The sequence below is a fragment of the Salmo salar genome, chromosome 13 (assembly GCF_965601325.2).
Source record: "Salmo salar chromosome 13, fSalSal1, whole genome shotgun sequence".
In the NCBI taxonomy this organism is placed as follows: Eukaryota; Metazoa; Chordata; class Actinopteri; order Salmoniformes; family Salmonidae; genus Salmo; species Salmo salar.
The window spans coordinates 30,488,898-30,506,837 of NC_138303.1; the positions used below are offsets into that span (position 1 = coordinate 30,488,898).

Sequence of the window (17,940 nt, forward strand, 5' to 3'; positions counted from 1 at the left end):
ACAACATGGTGTAGTTTAGTTAGTTTGTTGGGTGTGTGTGGTGTTGTCCAGTGCCCTCTCATGGTGTGACCCCAGCATACTTTTGGTAATGTAGTGAATGAGTGTTTATATACTGAGGAGGAACTGTACACAGCTGGTTTAAATGCACTGCCTTGCCCGCTGGATGAGGAAGTGATACACGTGTGTTCAGTAGTTAGTGGCTTTGTCAGCAGTCTCTCTTGGTTCCTCTTCTTCCTCTCTGGATATTCCCTGTCCATCCACTTACTATTGCTCCTCCCACTGCTGCTGCTTAAGTTTCTTTCTTCCCTGAATCTGTGCTGATTTAAGATCTGTTTTTCTGAAGAGGCAGGAGTACGGTTCTTATAATATGAGGTATTGTTGATATGCTTATATGTTTTTTTTTTTTATCACAAGGTTTTTCAACATTAAAAAAAAAATAGGTTTCACTGGAGATTTGAAATGATATTTTGTGTGGGTTAGGAGCAAGGGGAAATGGTCTCTTTTTTTAAGGGAAGGCAACAAAAGTGTCTTGTCTTTGCTTGCTGAATGAAAGACTATTCAACAAATAGAACCAATGTATTTTTATAATGACTAAGGAGAATGACAAGATATTTAAGCTTCTCTGTACTTTCTGAAACCAATCATTGTTCTACCTTCAATTGACATCATTTTGTCAACCCTTTTCACATCTTGTGATTTCACCGGTTGCCTCTCTTGCTTTTGCCTTGACTATCCTTCTCTTTTCTCTCTCTTTTTCCCTCAACCCTTCTGTCCGCTCACCTGATCTGGTGTCCTGTCCTTCCACCTTGCTTGTGGGGTTGGGGCATTGGCATGGCGATGAACTTTAGCTTTCTCAGGACATGTGGCGGCTGAAAGAGCGCTGTGCCAAGACAAAGCAGGATCTGGCCATGCGCAGCTGTGACTTCAAGGTACTGCATCATTGTTGTAGAGTACAGTAAAAATACTGTATGACTGCGACTGTTTCATTTCTCTTAAATGGCTCCTTTACCTTATCTTACCTGCCTTGACTGCTGGTAAGTGAAAAGACTAGTCTATAATTGTTATCTGGATAGTTTGGATATCAAGTGGTCAAAAGGGATAGGAGACAATGTAAAACTTTTTGGACACAGCCTCCGACTAGCCTAGTTCTGGTCAAAGGATGGTTGATGTGGTCTCTTTAAAGGGGAAGCATAGCTCTGCGGTGTCTCCTCTCTTTTCTCACATATTTACAGAGCATTATTCTCTCACCCTGTCTCTCGCTCTCTCTACTTTCCCCTTCACTTCTCTTTCAGGTCCAGATGCTGATGAAAGCAGCGAGAAATGGCACCAAGGACGGACTGGAAAAGACAAAGTTAGCTATGATGCGTAAAGTCTCTTTCCTGCAGAAAAAAGAAACCACGGGTAAGCATTATTATTATTATTATTATTACCAGCTTCTTCTTTTTAAATACACTATGTATTGGTTGATTGATGTCAGTTGTGACAGCTCATACATTGTCATGGTTTTTAGCATCATTGTTGTTGTCAATATCACTAGTAAATGCTGGTAAGTTAAACAAATGTAAAAGTGAAATGTCCCAGTTATCAAAGAAGTTTATCAGAGATTTAACATGTCACTCATTAGGTTCTTGAGATGGCTGTGGTAGGCACTGGGCTGTCAATTCCATCATCAAGGTGTCAGACAACCACAGACAAGGACACAAGGCGAGGGCTGGGTCGTATTCATTGGGCACCAAATGGTAGAACACGGATTGAAACATACCTTGACATGTTCAAGAAGAAACACATATTTTATGTTTTCTATTGCAAAACATTTGCATTCCCTAATGAATAGGACCCTGGGCTGGCGTGGGGTTACACTATATCCTCAGGCCATGTGAGAACAGAGCAGTATTGGTAGACAGGCAAATGAGTTTAAAGGTATGTCACTGTCACCATACAGAGGAGAGTGACGATGACGCTGGTTATCTGGACGTGACGGTGTCTGACGTGAAGCACCCGCCGCCCCAGCTGAGCCCTATGCCAAAGGGGCTTACCACCCAACAGATTATTAGACGCCACATCATTGGCTCCATCGTACAAAGTGAGAGGAGTTATGTGGACTCTCTCAAGAGAATCTTAGTGGTGAGTGACCTCCACTGTTCTTTTTTTCAACACTTCATTTAAACCATACCCAGACAGTCTGAAGTCATTTTGATTCACTGACATTAACTTCAGAGGTCTTCCTCCAGGTGGCTGGTTGCAGCACCTAACCCCCCCCCCCCCCCCGCACCCCCTCCCTTAGCACTTGTGTAGATCTGAACTGACTGGATAGGTGTTAACACAGATGAGTCCACCTTATCCAGCTAACCAGATATCAGTGAGCATCACTCTGATTGGTTCTCCTCCTTGCTGCTCTCAGGAGTACCAGAAGCCCTTGCTTGAGCCAGAGGCTCGGATCCTGAGCGATAAGAAGGTCCGGCCCATATTTTACCGACTGCGGGAGATCCTGCAGTGCCACTCAATGTTCCAAATCGCCCTGGCATCCCGTGTGGCCGAGTGGGACCTCAGTGAGAAGATCGGAGACCTCTTTGTGGCCTCGGTCAGTATGGAGGATGGATCTATCCAAGTGGGACCAGGCTCCAGTTCATTAGGGCACGCAACGCAAATGAACACGGCCCTGTTGGAATACTTAGAACATGTATCCTTTCCTTCCATGTATCCTTCCACTAATATTATATGACTGGATGTTGCATCCATTTTTCTCTCCACAGTTTTCCAAGTCAATGGTACTAGACGTGTACAGCGACTACGTCAACAACTTCACTAACGCTATGGCGCTCATCAAGAAAGCCTGCATTTCCAAGCCAGCTTTCCTGGAGTTTCTCAAGGTGGCCTACTCTCTCCTCTTTGATCATTCAGTTTACAATGAATTAGACTTCTTTCCTCTCCCAAGGCTGTAGAATTGTTTGCTGCTACAGTATATCTATTCGTATGCAATAAGTTCAAAGTTCGTCATCTATTTGCATTCAATGTTTTCTAGTAGCATTTGGTGAAACGGTCAGTCAGATTCGCCTCCAGACGGTTAATTCTGAATTTGAATGTGAGAATGTGTTTGACATCTCAGGGCTACTATATACTGTATATCATCCTCTTAGATACGATGTAATGAATCCCCTGTTAACTTGGCCTCTATGCTTGTGCCCCCACAGAAGAAGCAAGTGTCAAGTCCTGACAGAATCACTCTTTATGGCCTTATGGTTAAACCAATCCAGCGCTTCCCTCAGTTCATCCTGCTGCTACAGGTTAGTACCAAGACACAGCAAAAACAAGCATCTTATCTTTTTGAAGATACATGTATAATACCCGTTGTTCATGATCTATATAAATATAGGCTATACACTAACATTTACTCATCTTCTATTTTAGTTTGTGTTGATTACCTTTAAGTATTCTGTATTAAGCTCCATGGAACAAAGCATGTGTCGAGAAGAGGAACAAAGAAAAAACTAAACTATTTAAAACCTTCTCATAAACATGTATTTGGAAAAAGGCCTTATAGTGTGCTCTGCCAAGCATGTCAGGTAAAAACCCAGACAGCTTTCTTAGGGGAATCCTATGAGTTCATTAATACTGAGGAAGTGAGAGGGCGAGGGTTTGTAGTGAAATGCGGCTCCCTTCAGTGCATTCAGAAAGTATTCAGACCCCTTCCCTTTTTCCACATTTTGCTATGCTACAGACTTATTCTAAAATTGATTAAATACATTTTTTCCCTCATCAATCTACACACAATAGCCCATAATGACAAAGCGAAAACAGTTTTTTAGATATTTTTGCAAATGTATTACATTTAAAAACCGGAACTTATTTACACAAGTATTCAGACCCTTTGCTATGAGACTCGAAATTGAGCTCAGGTCCATTCTGTTTCCATTGATCATCCTTGATGTTTCTACAACTTGATTGGAGTTCACCTGTGGTAAATTAAATTGATTGGACATGATATGGAAAGTCACACACCTGTCCATATAAGGTCCCACAGTTGACAGTGCATGGTCAGAGCAAAAACCAAGCCATGAGGTCGAAGGAATTGTGGGAAAAAATCAAGGGGTCTGAATACTTTCCGAATATGCTGTTACTGAAGACTGTTTTCTATCTCTCCCTCTCTCATTCCCTCTCACGCACACTCTCTCCTTCTCCCTCACACTTGCTCTCTTCCCCCCTCCTTCAGGACATGCTGAAGAACACTCCCCGGGCCCACCCTGACCGCCTGCCCCTGCAGTTGGCCCTCACCGAGCTGGAGACGTTGGCCGAGAGGCTGAACGAGCAGAAACGAGTCGCTGACCAGGTCGCTGAAATCCAGCAGCTGGCACGCAGCATTGGTGACCGTCAACTGAGCAAGGTTACGCATATACATATGCTAAAGATGCCACCAATGATTTCCTCTGTCTGTCTTTCTCGAAACAACATATTTTCTTTTTAAGGTAAATTTGTTTTATGTTTTAGTCAATTCCATTGTGTGTAAGTGAGGAAGTGTGATGTGGATAGTGTGTGATATTTGGGTCCCCTCTATAGCTCTTGAACTCAGACCAGAGGCAGCTGATACTGTGTGAGGTACTGATTGAGACAGTGTATGGGGAGAAAGGACAGGTCCTTAAGTCCAAGGAGCGCAAGGTTTTCCTGCTGAACGACACCCTCATCTGTGCAAACATCAATGTCAAGTGAGTCAGCACTACCAGGATGAGACCATAGAAATAGATTATCTATGTACGAGACATACTGTCTCATGCAGAGGAGGCTGGTGGGATGAGCTATAGGAGGACGGGCTGCAATGGAATAAATGGAACGGTATCAAACATATGGAAACCACACGTTTGACTCTGTTCTATTTATTCCATTCCAGCCATTACAATGAGCCTGTCCTCTTATAGGTCCTCCTACCAGCCTCCACTGATCTAATGTCATGTTGTCGAATGACAACCACACTGTGTATTCATGTCGACCAACTCTTTTTCTCCATCTTGTCCAACACGACTATTGTAGATATGAGAATCACAGCACTGATAATGTCATAAATGAACAAAGGTAAAGTTTTCCCCAAAATGTATCACAACTTTGCGCTTCCAAACCTCCGTTTTGATCAGAGATTTGTTGCACCCTACTTGATTCGGCTCATGCCAACTTTGCCCCCAACTTTCACATTTCCAGAGGAACGGATCACAATTCTTCTCATGCACAATTATGGGGTTTGATGATTAGTAATGTGCCCTGAAAATCAGTAGGGGGTGCTGGTGTTTGGAGAAGGATTCAACTTATCAGAAGGACTGTAATTGCATTATGTATTCATTGACCTACTTTCAGCTGTTAATTCAAAGAGCCCTGACACATTTAACAGGATTTCTCAATTACTGTTAGGATTGCATTATCTCTTACATTCAAAGTTTGTTCACGAAAATGATGCACGTATCGTCGAGGCAGAAGCCAATGTGACAGTGTTAAGATTCTGAACGTTCAGATAACTAGCAACAATGACAAGAAGCTGCCATGTGGAGAATCGCAGGTGGCTCGTTTCAGCTTGTCGTGTCTTGTTATTGATACCATGTCTTGTTTTGAGGCGTTTTGACGTCATGTCTATGCTAATATGGCAAAAATGTGATAGCTAACTAACCAACATCTGTAACAATGTATTTGTGAGACAACCAGTGCTCAAGAGTTGCATTCGTTTTCCCTCAAAAAGTGGAGACTAAATATAATTTACATGTTGTCAACAATCTAAGCCAACCCTTAATGTTTTGCCCCATAGTTGCGCACACATCGGTTTTGTTGCTAAACAACCAACCTGTTTATAGTTCAGGCCCATAGAGATGGAAAAAGAGAGGACAATATCTTGTGATGGCCTCTTGGACAGCATGGGAGGCACCATTTGGGAACAAGTTTAGGGGAACATCTCTATGTTCAGACCAGTGAAATGTGTTCCTGTTTCCTCCACTAGGGGTCCCCCTGATATCAGCAGTCTAGTTCCCATTGGTCCTAAATACACAGTGAAGTGGAGTGCCCCCTTGCTGCAGACGCAGGTAGTGGAGGTGGGACAGGAGAGCTTCCAGAGCAAAGATACAGGGAAACGGCCAAACGTTGCTAATGTTCCAGGTAAGAACACACATTCAGTTCAATAAAAAAAGTATCCATTGTACACTTTCACATTCAAGACAAAATACTATTGTAAGCTATGAAAAAGCAACCTTTCCCACTCTATTACCAGGCACTTGTTCCAACTCATACCAGCATGTCAGCAATCTGGGTATGAGCTCAGTGTGTCTCTACGGGTACCTGCTTGGGAAATCTCTAAAGGCTTCAGTTCCCTAATTGAGTGATAAAAGAGGCTACATGTAACCCTCTGGGAGTAGTTCAGATGTTAAACATCCCTGTATTATTTTGCGGTTCAGCCTCATTTGGAGTTAACTTACCGTTGATGACAGGTGGAAGTCTTTTGGTGGAGAAACCCAGCAGAACATTTGTTAACTGTTGAAATGCCAGAGAATGATGGTGACGGGGACAGGGACAAGGATATCCTGTCTATCTTAACCGCAAAGCGCAGGTATAGGTGTCGTCTTTTTCTCCAGCCACCTGAAAGTCTTCAACCACAACGGACCTTTGTAAATAAGACAGGACACGCCTGCTTTAAGAGGAGTAAGAATAGGATGAGATGGAGGATGGTGATGATGACAGTAAAGATGTGACTGTGTGCCAGGTAAAGTGTTCCTGGGCCCTCCCAGACTGTACCAGGAGCTGGAGGAGCTTCAACACGACCTGTCTGTGGTTGAAAACATCACCCTGCTGGTGGGGACTTTACAAGGCACCTACCAGGTTAGAGAGACACACACACACACCTACGTTTTCTTTTCAACGCTGTTTATTGGACAGACAGTATCACATTGGCAGTTTATCATGTGATACCATCCCTCTACCACCCTCTTTGTTTTTCTCCAGAACCTGAACACAACAGTAGGGCAGGACTGGTGCCTTGCACTGCAGAGGCTCATCCACATCAAAGATGAACAGATCCAGTGTGCCAACAAGTGCCGCCTGTGGCTGGCTGTGCCAGGCAAGCCTGACAAGTGAGTGCCCAGGAGGTTAACTGGGGCCCTGTGTGTGTGTGTGTGTGTGTGTGTGTGTGTGTGTGTGTGGGGGGGGGGGGGGGGGTAGGTAGTTTGTAAGCAGATGGCAGGGCAGCTTGGAGTGGGTGGCAAGGCCTGGCACATTCTTAATCCTCTACTGCCAAGCTGTGGATGGAACTCTCTCAGCTCTAGTCTATTCCTGTGTGGTTTGATATTGGAATCTTTACAACTCGCCATTTAAATGCCAAAATGGTCAGTTAGCGCTTACACGTTTATTCATGTTTCTGATTGAATCTCTACTGAAGCAATTCAGGGTCCAGCATTAACAAAGATATTCACTAGACCATAGCTCTAGAAAGTAGGGACAGGGCTAGATCAGGGAGAGCTGGGGGGTAGTCTGGATGTTAGTTGTGATTGTCTGTGTGCATGCACGTGTGTTACATGATGTTAATGCATGTATTTTGTTGCTCCTCAGATCTGGACGACCGGTCAGTTTCATGGTGGTTTTCAACACTCCCAGTCCCCTCAGTAAGATCTCCTGGGTCAACCGCCTACACCTCGCCAAGATAGCCAAGAGTAAGTCGAGCTCTCCAACAATGCCATTTAACATTATAGCAAGCCTAGCTTAGCTTTGGACTCCTAACACAGAAATAATAAATGTTGCCACTTTTTGGCGTATTGGTCATCATTTGCCCACTGGGATAGGATGTTGCAGAGGTGTACAACTAAATGTATCACTGTTGATACAGGGGAAGAGAACATGCCAGGCTGGGTGTTTGCAGAGGATGATGGCAAGACTAGACATCCATTTTGGTGTCCCCTGCTAGCCTGCCGACTTCCCATCTTCTCCTCCAAAACACAAGACCAAAAGGTAAGCAGCCACAGCTGTGAGGAAGCTCAGTGAAGGTGTCTGATACAGTGCTGGATTTCCTGTCGAACGGAGAGCAGAGGCAAGAGGTAGCAGGCGTTGGCTTGATCCAACAGGGGAATCAGAACACCATCAAATAATTGCCACTCAAGGAAGTGTGACTGGGGTTTCTTTGTGTGTCACAGGCTATGATTAGCAGTTTATGCTATAGTCCCATCTCATTCATTGCCAATCTCTTCTACCTCTCCTGGCAGCTGAGCTGGACAGGGCTGACTGATGAGATTATGGGAGCTGTTTGATAAAGGAAATGGAATCCTTCCCTCACATGAGGAGAACAGCAGTCCTTGCACATCTAAGGGACCACTTCATTACCATTGCAACGACCGACACTTGATTGTATTTCAAGACTGCTGAGTTGAGTTCATCTATATTATCATCGGTATGATGATATGAAGTCTGGGTCTCATCTACGCATTTCCCCCGGCACATTTACTCAGAGGAAAAAAAATTGCACCGTAACTTAAAGCAGTATTTTGAGCTGTTACAAAAGAATCCATTATTGAGTAAAAAGCAGATATGTTGAGATGAAAGGTGTAATGATATGCCATGCTAACACACCACCTTAGTTTGCCTAGCAGGCTTAAAGAAACAAGAGGATTGAAGAGGATATTGAAATATGCATTGTTGGCACCTTGAATGTGCCAAACTTACTCATTATATTAGAATAATAGTTGTAGTTGAAAGTAAACTTTCTGTAAAATAAAAGTAAGCCTATGGGAGTGTGAGCTTGTGCATGCGTCCTGTTAAGGAGATGGGAAACTATCATTCTTCTGTCTCATTTTTTGAGCAAAGCGACATCACCCACCGCCTCCACTTAAAGACAAAAATGAATGACATAGTTTGTTTCAATCTGGAGTCATGTCATCAGTCCGATCTAGAGATAATCTGAGTTCCCCCTTTCAGAAGAGGTCTGGCCACCCCTCGGAGCCTGGTTCTTCTCTAGGTTTCTTCCTTTCTAGAGTTTTTCCTAGCCACTGTGCTTGTACATCTGCATGGCTTGCTCTTTTGGATTTTACACTGGGTATCTGTATAGCACTTTGTGACTGCTGATGTAAAAAGGGCTTTATAAATACATTTGATTGATGATTGAACACACATTGCCGATACCATATCAACATACTCAACTGCTGGTCATACTCTACCTTTAAAATAAGTGAATCTGCTTCAGTTTCCCCTTTCATAGTATCTGTGTCTAGGGATAGAGGAGAGATCAAAGGGTAAGCACCTTATTTCCGGGGACTCGGCTGAGGCCATTGACTCCTGAAGATAATCCATGAAGCGAGGAAAATGCTGGATGGTATTCCAAGTAATCTTTTCAAGTTGAAATTGAAAGACTAACGGCTGGTTTCTCTAAATTAAACCCCCCCTGGACTCTCCGGAAAGGCTCTCCCACAAATATGCCTGCATAAATTACAAGTTAACATTAAATCACAGACCAGCCTGCATCCAAAATGGCACCCTATTCCCCCTGTAGTCCACTATATAGGGAATAGGGTGCCATTTTGTATGCAACCCAGTGTTCTTTTCTGGAAGGGTATCCACACTTCCTCCACTCCTCCAAGCTCTTACATACTGTTCACCACTTTCCCTTCATCTTAACTATTTGAAATTCAGATGCCTTTGTCTCTGAAAGGAGAGGTTGTGTGTGTTGGATGGCGTTTTAAAATTCAAAGGACTCCCTCCTGGCGAAAATATACATTTACACCATTTGTATGGAAATGCAGTGGCAGATGCAAGTTATCATGGGACTTCACACCACTGCAGGGTATATGGAGACGATGGACTAGACTCTGTTTGAGGACTTGCACAATGTTCCAATTTCCATCCGTATGTTGCATTATTGTGGGTCACCAAACTTGTTATATGGCTTCATTCTGACTGTGTGTGTGTGTGTGTGTGTGTGTGTGTGTGTGTGTGTGTGTGTGTGTGTGTGTGTGTGTGTGTGTGTGGAAAAAAAAAATAATAATACCCCCAAAAAAATTGGGTTTGATCCCTGTTCCTCTAATACCGTCCGCCTCATCCAATCAAACCCCATTGGAAATCGAATTAGTCTTCAGCTGCTAATATAAATGCATGTTTGGATTCAAGTATTCAACAAAACAATTACTACACAGAGTGAAATCTTACCATCCAGAACCAAATATCAGCTTCATTTGAATAAGGCTGTCATGAAAGTCTTCAGTGTCAGAAAAAATGCTTGATATTATTTTTGATTGAATAGTGTATTAGATCCATACTCGAAATACTGCCAATTACTTTCCTCTAATTCTGAACATCAAGTCTAGCAGGATGTTTCAGAAATGTTCTTATGTCATTCAAGTAAAGGTATTGAGGTAAAGGAACAGTCAGCAAAAAACATTCAATGGGTTGCTGTTATATCCCGTTCATAGAGAGAATTTACCTACAATATATTGTCTATAATACCGAATACATATACATTGAGTGTACAAAACATTAAATCCACTTCAAACAGTGTAGATGAAGGGAAGAAGACGGGTTAAAGAAGGATTTGTAAGCCTTGAGAGAATTGAGACATGGATTGTGTATGTGTGCCATTCAGAGGGTGAATGGGCAACACAAAAGATTTAAGTGCCTTTGAACGGGGTATGGTAGTAAGTGCCAGGAGCACCGGTTTGAGTGTCAAGAACTGCAACGCTGCTGGGTTTTTCACGCTCAACAGTTTCCCTTGTGTATCAAAAATGATCCACCACCCAAAGGACATCCAGCCAACTTGACAGAACTGTGGGACACACTGGAGTAAACATGGTCCAGCTTCCCTGTGGAACGCTTTCGACACCTTGTAGAGTCCATGGCCTGACGAATTCAGGCTGTTCTGAGGGTAAAAGGGGGTGCAACTCAATATTGAGAAGGAATTCCTAATGTTTTGTACACTCCATGTATCTATATAACTGAGTATAGTAGGTCTGTGGGTAAAAGTGAGCTTTTGTTGTGTTGTCTGTAGCTGGAGACAGCGCTTCACAACCCGGTCCAATGTGCCCTGCTGGCATTCTCTGCAGCCAGCACCTCTCTGCCACAGGGCTACCTTTGGGTGAGTACTACAAACCGTGGTTGGGATGAAGTGTAGCGAATGTGGTCCAATTAACTATAATGGTTCATGTGATGAGTAACCTAAGCCTAGGCTTTAACTTTTTTTTGTTGCTCAGCGGGCTGATGCGATCTAGAGTCACGCAGTAGACCTGTGTTCGATAGCTGGTCAGCCCCATTAACATCCTGTATCTGTCATGACCAGGTGGCCAGTGGAGGTGACCGCAACCACGGTCAAGTGGAAATCTTCTCTCTGAACCGCTCCACGCCGCGCATGGTCAAGTCCATCCAGATGGGGGCGCCAGTCCTGTGTCTGGACCACGTGATGGAGCCTTGTCCCACCGAAGAGGAAGAGGGGGAGGCTGCTGTCAAGAGCACAGCCAGGACTGGCAACACCATCTGTGTAGGCCTGCAGGATGGCAAGTGAGTCATCGTGTGTACTGTAGTACAAACAAACACTGCAGAATGAGTTTACACAATATGCTGACACCCATGTGTTTATTGAACATGGCTGAATTCTTTATGCTGCACCTTTTGGATTTGGTTATCCACTATTCTCCATCAAGGAACCAACAAATCAGAAAAAAGTGCCAGACTTAACATTTACCATTCAGTTCATGGTGACTCTTGTATTGTCCATAGCAATGTTAGTACAAACCGGAACATATCAGCCCAAGTTGCCACACACAACTCTATCAGTAGAATTCAAGTTGGCTCATGTCATTGTCATATACCTAGTAAAATGTCACCCTATTTCTCATGAACTCCATTTCCCAGCATTCATGTGTACGGTACCGTGGACACTTCGACCCAGTGCCTGCTGACCTTCTCCAACCCAGACAGTTGTCCAGTTCTGTGTCTGAAACACTCTGCCTCCTTCCTGTTCGCTGGGCTGGGGAATGGAAAAGTGTCTGTTTACGCTCGGAAGAGTGGAGGTGAGACCGCAAACCAACTGTATAATATTGTATCCTGCCATGTCCTTGTATAATCAAGGTATTCCCTTTCAAGACAACATTAAGATGAACATACTATAGGTCTATAGGTCTGCCTCAGTCTGCTGTTGTACCACTACACCCTCCTGGACAGTGCTCTCAGAGACTTCAATAGAACTAGAGTATATGTTTCTCTATGGTGTTCTCAATAATCTACCAGGTTAAGTCAATGTGATGGATAAATAAGTAACCGTCATTAACACTGACCATTTTCTCTTTTTTCCAGAGGGGTTGTGGGACCCTGAGTCGTGCAGGCTGGTGACTGTGGGCAGTGGCCCCATCCGCACCCTCCTAACCCTAGAGAATGTTGTGTGGGCCAGCTGTGCCAACCACGTCACCGTCATCCAGGGCTCCAGCCTCCACACACAGGTCGGCAAAACACACCCTTCTATACACCCTCGTTTACATGGGGCTGAAGGAATGAGGAAGAGAAGAGGGACAGAGTGACTATATGACCTGAAAAGGATTGGATATGTGTAATATGATACTGTAGCTAGTAAGGAAAGGACACGTGCATTGACAACCTCTCTCCTCTCTCTCTTGATCATAACACCTCTTTCTCACTCACTCACTCATTCACTCTCCCCCCTCTCTCTCTCTCTCCCCCTCTTAAAGAGTTTTGACGCGCACCCGGAGCCCGCCGTCAGTGTGAGTCACATGGTGCGGGCGGGGGGAGGGGTGTGGATGGCCTTCTCCGAGGGCTCATCCATCCGCCTGTTCCACACGGAGACACTGGAGCACCTGCAGGAGATCAACATCTCCACACGCTCCACCTTCCTCAGCCCAGGCAAGTACAGTGTAGAAGGTCACAGGTTACCGACCACTTGTTTCATTTACATGATTCAAAACCAGTCCCTAGACACTTGTGTAGGTCTAAAAGGACTGGATACAGGTATGAGCAAACTGGTATTAGCTCCACATTGCCCTATGTAAGGCTAGGTGTAATTTAAGCCCTGGTGATAATCTATTCAATTATTTCAGATATACACAAGAGGCTGGCATAGAGGCTAGGGATGGATCATAAATGTGGACGAGGGCAACAGTAACGTTGACATGAACAGGAGGAAGTGACAGAATGGTGGTTGTGTCTCTCTTCCAGGGCAGCAGGGCAACGTCCGGGTCACCAGCCTACTCATCTGCCAGGGGCTGCTGTGGGTGGGCACTGCCCAGGGCATCATCGTCACCCTGCCCGTGCCGAAACTGGAGGGTATCCCCAAAATAACAGGTCAGGCTTAGCACAGACACAACTGACGGTTTGCACATGAAAACTGGCATCAGATGGCATCCGGTTACTCCCATTGCATTGGTGTGACTGGCGGTATTATGTATTATAATTGTCTAATAAAACCAATCCATCAACCAACCAACCCACCAATCAAGTTGTGTGTTTTCTAACCGAGGCCTTGTGTGCTATTTGTCCCATAGGTAAAGGGATGACGTCTCTAAACGCTCACTGTGGCCCTGTGGATTTCCTTGTGGTCACCTCCAGCACCCTGTCCCCAGACATGCTCAAACGGGATTCTGTCTGCGAGACTGTAGACCAGGCCAATGGGGGAGCGGGAGGAGGAGAGGGTGGGGAGTGGAGGAATGAATTGTCCCAGGAGTCACTCTCGCAACCTGACTGCTCCTCCCCCCACGGAGAGCCCGCCAAGGGAATGCTGCTTCAGTATCGCCTCCGCTCAACCACCCAGCTGCCTGGCAAGCTGCTGACAGCCGAACCCGACCAGAGCCCATGTGACGCCCCACCGGAGACCCCGGAGCACAGCCCTGAGGACGGCTCTATCTACGAGCTGAGCGAGGACCCTGAGGTATGGGTGCGGGGGCAGCCCCCGGCCAGGGAGGGGCGCGGGAAGGACAAGGTGACCTCTGCTGCCGTCTTCTCCGGAGGCAGGGGGTTCCGTCGACTTGGGGAGGAGACTATAGCAGCCAATGGGGACCCAGATGAAATTACGCTCATGGTTTGGCAACTCCCACTAACAGTGAGCCCATGAGGATACAAGACTGATTGGATGAGACGAGAGCTGGCTCCTCCCACTCGCCTGATGTATTGCATGCTCTATGAAGAAGAGACTATTAAACAATATATATTCAGGATGACTAGACTATCAGGAAGGGCTATACAGTATGGTACATTCCTATACCACCTTGGTGGTTGGATTTCTGGATGGAGTCTGAGGGAGTAGTGGTGTGCTGCAAACTGTGTTTGACATGTTTCAGGCCCTCTCACACACTCCTCCCAGCAGATGCTTCTTCAGTCTGGCAGATCTAGACCAGGGGGTCTCGTCAAATGGAATTTGCGGAGGTTCACTCAACATGATTTTGCATTTTGCACGTTCTTGAAAAAAGTATAATTGACAAGTGATTGAAAAGTGACCGTTACGAATGTTAGATTTTGATTTTCTTGTTGTCACTCTAATTGACTCCTATTGCCAGTGTATCAAGTGTGTTGCTAACACAGAACATGACATTTAATGTTAGGGTGTATGGGAGCATGTTTATAAAGTACTTCTAAACTCTTTACAACCCCCCCCCCCCTTAAAGGGTATGTTCATGTAAAGTGTTACCAGTTAACTTAATGTAAAGTAGAGATACAGTACACTGACAGGTATCCCGCTTTTGGGGGAAAAAGAGAAATCTACATATAACATTTCTCTAAAATCAACTTGATGATCAACATACTGTGTAATAACATCTTGTCCTGTCTTTCTGTGAGAAGTTTGTCTAATGTCCTGTTTTCCATTTCAATAATCCAGAAGATGTGAAGAAGGAAAAAGCACCAAGGGAAAGAATGTCTCAGCTACCTTATGCTTGACAGGTACTTATTTTGGACAGTGTGTTTACACTGTGTCACTTTGTTATTTGAATAAAGAGATCATGGTCTGATACAAGCTCTTTTGCTGATTTTTGCCAACTCAGTGAATGCCTTTGGGGAGGCAGTTGAGATACAAGCTAACAGACTGTTATTATCTTGGACACAGAGGGGGACATGGTGCTACAGGCTGTGTGTGTGTGTGTGTGTGTGTGTGTGTGTGTGTGTGTGTGTGTGTTGAAAAAAAATACATGTGAAAAGTTTTTTCCAAACAAATGTATGTATTACAAAGACATTTACAAATGTATGTCAAGCATTAAAATACATTTCAAAATGCATACAAAATACATTTGGCCAATGTTTTTATATTTCACATGTATCCTAAAATGGATTAAAAAAATACACAGAGTACAAAATATTAAGGACACCTGCTCTTTCCATGGAATAGACTGACCAGGTGAAAGCTATGATCCCTTATTGTTATTGAAGTGGATTTAACAAGTGGCATCAATCAGTGTAGATGAAGGAGAGGAGACGGGTTAATGAAGGATTTTGAAGACTTGAGACATGGCTTGTGTATGTGTGCCATTCAGAGGGTGAATGGACAACCCAAAATATTTAAGTGCCTTTGAACAGGGTATGGTAGTAGGTGCCAGGCGCACTGGTTTGTGTCAAGAACTGCAACACTGCTGGGTTTTTCATGCTCCACAGTTTCCTGTGTGTATCAAGAATGGTCCACCACCTAAATGACATCCAGCCAACATGACACAACTGTTAGAAGCATTGGAGTCAACATGAGCCAGCTAACCTGTGGAACGCTTTCGACACCTTGTAGAGTCCTGACAAATTGAGGAGGGGGGGGGGGGGTGTCCTTAATGTTTTGGACACTCAGTGTGTGTGTATATATACAGTACCCGTCAAAAGTTTGGACACACCTACTCATTCAAGGGTTTTCCTTTATTTTTTACTATTTTATACATTGTAGCATAATAGTGAAGACTTCAAAACTATGAAATAACACATATGGAATCATGTAGGAACCAAAAAAGTGTTAAACAAATTAAAATATAGTTTAGATTCTTCAAAGTAGCCACCCTTTGCCTTGATGACAGCTTTGTACACTCTTGACATTCTCTCAACCAGCTTCACCTGGAATGCTTTTCCAACAGTCTTGAAGGAGTTCCCACATATGCTGAGCACTTATTGGCTGTTTTTCCTTCACTGCGGTCCAACTCATCCCAAACTATCGCAATTGGGCTGAGGTCGGGTGATTGTGGAGGCCAGGTCATCTGATGCAGCACTCCATCACTCTCCTTCTTGGTCAAATACCCCTTACACAGCCTGGAGGTGTGTTGGGATATTGTTGAAAAACAAATGATAGCCCCACTAAGCGCAAACCAGATGGGACGGTGTATTGCTGCAAATCAAATCAAATCAAATGTATTTATATAGCCCTTCTTACATCAGCTGATATCTCAAAGTGCTGTACAGAAACCCAGCCTAAAACCCCAAACAGCAAGCAATGCAGGTGTAGAAGCACGGTGGCTAGGAAAAACTCCCTAGAAAGGCCAAAACCTAGGAAGAAACCTAGAGAGGAACCAGGCTATGAGGGGTGGCCAGTCCTCTTCTGGCTGTGCCGGGTGGAGATTATAACAGCACATGGCCTAGATGTTCAAATGTTCATAAATGACCAGTATTGTCAAATAATAATAATCATAGTAGTTGTCGAGGGTGCAACAAGTCAGTAACACAAGAGTAAGTGTCAGTTGGCTTTTTCATAGCCGATCTTTGAGAGTATCTCTACCGCTCCTGCTGTCTCTAGAGAGTTGAAAACAGCAGGTCTGGGACAGGTAGCACATCCGGTGAATAGGTCAGGGTTCCAGCAGGTCTGGGACAACAGGTCTGGGACAGGTAGCACGTCCGGTGTACAGCTCAGGGTTCCATAGCTGCAGGCAGAACAGTTGGAACTGGAGCAGCAGCACGGCCAGGTGAACTGGGGACAGCAAGGAGTCATCAAGCCAGGTAGTCCTGAGGCATGGTCCTAGGGCTCAGGTCCTCCGAGAGAGAGAAAGAAAGAAAGAGAGAGAGAATTAGAGAGCATATATCAATTCACACCGGACACCGGAAAAGACAAGATAAATACTCCAGATGTGACAGACTGACCCTAGCCCCCCGACACATAAACTACTGCAGCATAAATACTGGAGGCTGAGACAGGAGGGGTCAGGAGACACTGTGGCCCCATCCGATGAAACCCCCGGACAGGGCCAAACAGGTAGGATATAACCCCACCCACTTTGCCAAAGCACAGCCTCCACACCACTGGAGGGATATCTCCAACCACCAACATACCATCCCGGGACAAGGCCGAGTATAGCTGCAGAATGCTGTGGTAGCCATGCTGGTTAAGTGTGCCTTGAATTATAAATAAATCACTGACAGTGTCACCAGCAAAGCACCCCCACACTATCACACCTCCTCCTCCTTGCTTCACTGTGGGAACCAGACATGCAGAAATCATCCGTTCACCTACTCTGCGTCTCACAAAGACACACGGTTGGTACCAAAAATCTCACATTTGGACTCATCAGATCAAAAGACAGACTTACCCCGGTCTGATGTCCATTGCTCGTGTTTCTTGGCCCAAGCAAGTCTCTTGTTAAAGGTGTCCTTTAGTAGTGGTTTCTTTGCAGCAATTGTACCATGACGGCCTGATTCACGTAGTCTCCTCTTAACAGTTGATGTTGAAATGTGTCTGTTAATTGAACACTCTGAAGCATTTATTTGGCCTGCAATTTCTGAGACTGGTAACTCTAATGAACTTATCCTCTGCAGCTGAGGTAACTCTGGGTCTTCTTTTCCTGTGGCGGTCCTCATGAGAGCCAGTTTCATCATATCAATGGTTTTTGATATTTTTTGCGACTGCACTTGAAGAAACGTTCAAAGTTCTAGAAATTTTCCGGATTGACTAACCTTCATGTCTTAAAGTAATGATGGTCTGTTGTTTCCCTTTGCTTATTTCAGCTGTTCTTGCCATAATAGGGCTATCTTCTGTGTAACACCCCTACCTTG

At 44.6% G+C, this 17,940-nt stretch overlaps 1 protein-coding gene across 4 annotated transcripts in view; it reads left to right on the forward strand.

Annotated features, from left to right (window-relative positions):
- The window catches only part of LOC106566812 (rho guanine nucleotide exchange factor 10-like protein), a 31,031-nt gene extending 15,931 nt beyond the window's left edge, over positions 1-15,100 (forward strand). For 2 of the 4 annotated variants that reach the window (XM_045693103.2, XM_045693105.2), the window contains 21 exons: positions 849-929; positions 1,293-1,401; positions 1,943-2,124; positions 2,402-2,581; positions 2,754-2,870; positions 3,192-3,284; positions 4,211-4,381; positions 4,555-4,700; positions 5,023-5,064; positions 5,972-6,126; positions 6,728-6,843; positions 6,967-7,094; positions 7,570-7,670; positions 7,844-7,965; positions 10,985-11,071; positions 11,273-11,490; positions 11,845-12,002; positions 12,286-12,428; positions 12,675-12,846; positions 13,159-13,284; positions 13,485-15,100. In XM_045693103.2, coding sequence (XP_045549059.2) covers positions 849-929; positions 1,293-1,401; positions 1,943-2,124; positions 2,402-2,581; positions 2,754-2,870; positions 3,192-3,284; positions 4,211-4,381; positions 4,555-4,700; positions 5,023-5,064; positions 5,972-6,126; positions 6,728-6,843; positions 6,967-7,094; positions 7,570-7,670; positions 7,844-7,965; positions 10,985-11,071; positions 11,273-11,490; positions 11,845-12,002; positions 12,286-12,428; positions 12,675-12,846; positions 13,159-13,284; positions 13,485-14,050 — 3,213 coding nt within the window. In that variant the 3' untranslated portion in view covers positions 14,051-15,100. The remainder of the gene's footprint in view (positions 1-848; positions 930-1,292; positions 1,402-1,942; positions 2,125-2,401; positions 2,582-2,753; positions 2,871-3,191; positions 3,285-4,210; positions 4,382-4,554; positions 4,701-5,022; positions 5,065-5,971; positions 6,127-6,727; positions 6,844-6,966; positions 7,095-7,569; positions 7,671-7,843; positions 7,966-10,984; positions 11,072-11,272; positions 11,491-11,844; positions 12,003-12,285; positions 12,429-12,674; positions 12,847-13,158; positions 13,285-13,484) is intronic. The other 2 variants (XM_014135230.3, XM_045693106.2) reach the window with 2 other exon arrangements.
- Positions 15,101-17,940: the final 2,840 nt, after the last annotated feature.